The sequence below is a fragment of the Solanum lycopersicum genome, chromosome 12, assembly GCF_036512215.1.
Source record: "Solanum lycopersicum chromosome 12, SLM_r2.1".
Taxonomy (NCBI): domain Eukaryota; kingdom Viridiplantae; phylum Streptophyta; class Magnoliopsida; order Solanales; family Solanaceae; genus Solanum; species Solanum lycopersicum.
In genome coordinates, this window is record NC_090811.1 from 14,389,981 (window position 1) to 14,394,015 (window position 4,035).

General features: G+C 33.3%; 1 protein-coding gene across 1 annotated transcript; it reads right to left on the reverse strand.

The window, feature by feature from the left end:
* Positions 1-584: 584 nt before the first annotated feature.
* Positions 585-2,045, reverse strand: LOC138340226 (uncharacterized). Its single transcript, XM_069291935.1, has 2 exons — positions 1,598-2,045; positions 585-1,420 (listed from the first exon to the last, which is right to left on the reverse strand). Exons 1-2 carry the CDS (start codon positions 2,043-2,045, stop codon positions 585-587), a joined length of 1,284 nt encoding a protein of 427 aa, XP_069148036.1.
* Between the last annotated feature and the right edge of the window lie 1,990 nt (positions 2,046-4,035).

The window sequence follows — 4,035 nt, forward strand, 5'->3', positions numbered from 1 at the left end:
CACTCCGATGCAGATATTTTGAGAATAAATTTATGCAATTTATTCCCAATCGTGTCTCTGCTATGCAACTTTCTAGAAAACACCTATTGCGAATGTATGATTTGAATGTACCCATTTCTCTTTCAGTAGAATATATCCATCGATTTAGCACTGGGCCGCCTAATCTCACTTCCATCGTCAAATGAATAGGAAAATGAATCATGATATCAAAAAATGAAGGAGGAAAATTTTTCTCCAACTGATTTATTGTTTCTGTGATCTCTACTTCTAAGCAATCCAGTTCCTCCAATGTGATTACTTTTTGGCACAAACGATGGAAGAAGGAACTTAGAAGAATCAAAATAATATCCACATGATCAGGAAGAATGCTTTTAATTGGTATTGGAAGTAAGTAATGTAACATGAGATGAGCATCATGGGTTTTTATAATTAGATACCTTTCTTTCGTACAAGTACACACACCTAGATATATTAGAGGCACTACCATCAAGTAGCTTGGCTGTCTTTAAAACTCCACAAAAGATGGATTTCTCTCCATTTTTCATTGAGAAGAACGCCTTTGTAAACTTTGTTCTCTTACTAACTTATATATCTTGTGGATGACGGTTCTTCCTGATTCCCATATCTCTCAAATCATACCGTGCTTTTGCATGATCCTTTGTTTTTCCTGAAATATCCAAAAGAGTACAAAGTATGCTATCAACGATGTTCTTCTCTATGTGAATTACATCAAGGTTGTGACGTAATAAGTTATGCCGCCAGTAAGGTAATTCAAAAAAAATTGATCTCTTTCTCTTCTTCCCAAACACATTTTGAAAATCACGTAAGCTATTAAGAACATCAATTCCCTTTAAAGGAGCTCGAGGAGGCCTAAATTCAGTTTTTCCATTGAATGATCTTTTGTTTGATATCCATGGATGATCCATCGGTAGAAAAACACGTTGATCCATATAGCACATTTTCCAACTATGTTTAAGATAGCGAGAATGAGTGCCATAGTTACAACAAGGACAAGCAAACTTTCCTTTTGTACTCCAACCAGATAATATAGCATATGCAGGAAAATCACTGATTGTCCACATAAGAGATGCCCACATTTGAAAAGTTTCATTTCTGGAAGAATCATATGTTTCAACCCCAGATTCCCATAATAATTTTAACTCGTCTATCAATGGTTGTAAGTGAATATCAATGTCATTTCCAGGTGATCGCGGCCAAGGTATAAGTAAAGAAAGTAGGGAATATTCAGATTTCATGCACATCCAAGGCGGCAAATTATAAACCATCAACATAACTGGCCATGTGCTATGTGATATACTCATGGTTTGAACTGGATTGAATCCATCACTTGACAAGCCAAGTCTCACATTGCGACAATCTTGTGCAAAATCTGGATGCACCCTATCAAAGTCTTTCCATGCTAGACCATCAGCGGGATGCCTTAACTTTCAATCGTTAGAACGTTCCTCTTCATGTCACCTCAAAGAATCTTCCATCTTTGAGCACATAAATAGCCTTTTGAGTCTACGAATTAATGGAAAGTGTCTCAAAGTCTTTGCTGAAACTCGATGTTGTTTTTTTGAAGGCTCAAGCTCACTATCAACTTTAGGATATTGAATATATCGTGAAGCTCCACAAGTATGACAAAATTCGTCATCCTTATGATCATTCCTGAACAACATGCAATCATTTGGACATGCGTCAATTTTATCATAATCCAGACCAAGATTCTTAACCATAGACTTGGTTTTATTGTAAGACTGAGGAATGGTGAACTTGGGCTTCACCTCTTTTAATAACTCTGGAAGAGAAGTGAATGATTCATTGCTCCATCCATCTAAACACTTCAACAAATATAAGCGAAGTGTGAATAATAATTTAGAGAAACCTATGCAACCAGAATATAATTCTTGGTTTGCCTCTTTAAGTAAGCTATAGAATTTCTTGGCATCTTCATTTGGACAATCATAAACTCCTCCATCCTGTACAACATCTCTAAATTGATCATTCAACAACCCATCAATATCATCACGCGAGTAATCCATATCATCATCAACATTCAACTTGATATCCCATTCCCCGTGATTGATCCATCAAGTATAGCCTTTAACGAGTCCATGGCATATTAGATGATCATACACTACATTCCTTCGGTTCCAAAGAATATTACAACATTTCGCACATGGACACTGAATTTTCTCTCCATGAGGATCTCCATAAGAGTAAGCAAAATCTAGAAATTATTAAATGCCATCAATATACTCTTTGTTATACCTTGCTAAATTCATCCAATCCTTGGACGGGATATGTGAACTTCTAGAAGAAGATATCAATATTTAGTCTTTCAGCAATAATCATTAACCAGTTAAAAAATAAGTTTTAAAAGTCACGAGTAATCTATCAGAATCATGTGTTATGAGATGATAAAAGTTTCTTACCTATTCATGAGGCTTTCGCTATGTCAAATCAAACCTTTAATCCTCCACAAATGTTTTTGAATGTTGATGATACTATAAAGGAAAAATAAGTACAATTATACAGAATTAAGAAAGAAAATAAATGAATATAATTCAAATGATTAAAAGTTAAAGTTTTGTAATTGAATTTTTAGATTTAGTGCTTTTATAGTTTTATGAACTGTTAGAGTTAAAGCTTTAAAATCTCATTCTTGTGCACACCAAATCAGAGAAGTATCAAATATCTAATACCATGTTTAAACATTCAAGCAAACAATCTTATGATCCTATAATAGTTATTCGATCAACGACTTATGAATGTCACCTTGTATTAGTAATACAATAATTTTTACATTTGTTGTCTTAGTAATAAAACAGTTTCCAAATTTCACTATATTAGTGACACAACAAGTTTTTATATTTCTGAATTGTTGTATCAGTGATACATGAAGAAAGATCTTTTTTATCCTTACTTCTTATGGTGAATATTTTGTGCGTGCAATATTTTTTTAAAAATGTTATTATGTTATTAAGATTTCGGCATGAATGAATGTAAACTAAAGAACTACAATAGGCCCAACCCAATCAATAAAAACATTATGCATCATAGTCCAAGGTTATTCAAAAGGTCAAGCATAAAAGTAGAAAGAAATAACTTTATGTGAAATAATGAAAGCATCAGAATGACGATATAAAACCTCCATTAGCCGCCTAAATTTACTCAAGAACTTCTTTTTTCCCCATAAGTATCCATGGGGGGGGGGGGCTACTCTGTTAGATTCTTTACAGAATGCTCACTCAGTTTGTTAAATAAGGTTTCATTCTGTGGTGCTACTTTTGCTTAAGTTTTAACTTTGATTTATGAAGGATTTTTAAGCGTGTTTATATTTTATGTATGTCCTATATGTTTTGTTTTCCTTTACAGTTCTCTTACAAATTCATTCACTATTTTTCAGAAACTTAAAGGATGTGGTTTATCTTCTTATGTTTTAACCCGTGCAACCGAGAAAGCACGTCAAAACACCAAAACAGAAAAGTATTTTGAATCTAATTCAACACAAAAATGATACTTGAATCTAATTCAATACCAAAAACTATATGATGAGAAACTGAAGATCATGTAAGTAAACAATCATTCAAAGCATTGTTGAAATTCAACAAGTATTTCATCATGTGTTTCCGCAACATTCATTTTTTATTACACCTGGTAGACCCCTAGTGTTTAAAAAGAGCATGGTTAAAACCACCGGTAAAGCCAACATTCTTGTGAAGCAATGATTCCTCAGTCCTACTTTATCAAGGATAAAGTCCACTAATTACCACATCAATTGAAACAAAGTATTTCCACATCCATAGAACAAGAAGTCAACAAAGGTGACTAGAAAAAATCAACAGTGAGACATGATTTTCAAATATTGCATGCTTATCTATTTCGAAACAACATTTTACGCTAACTTGACAAAATATCTTAAGCTACAAATGTAGTTACTGGTGAACTTTACAAGTTTAGAAATTGGATATTTTCTTGAATCATGTAAAACAGCCAAAGCATTTAGACCAGCACTTTTTTAGTCATCTA

Excerpts from the sequence above, each read along its gene's own strand:
- LOC138340226 (XM_069291935.1), bottom strand. The coding sequence starts at position 2,045 with ATGGATTACTCGCGTGATGATATTGATGGGTTGTTGAATGATCAATTT. Across the intron at positions 1,421-1,597 it reads TCAATATCCTAAAGTTGATA|CATGGAAAGACTTTGATAGG; the intron begins GTGAGCTTGAGC and ends CTGATGGTCTAG.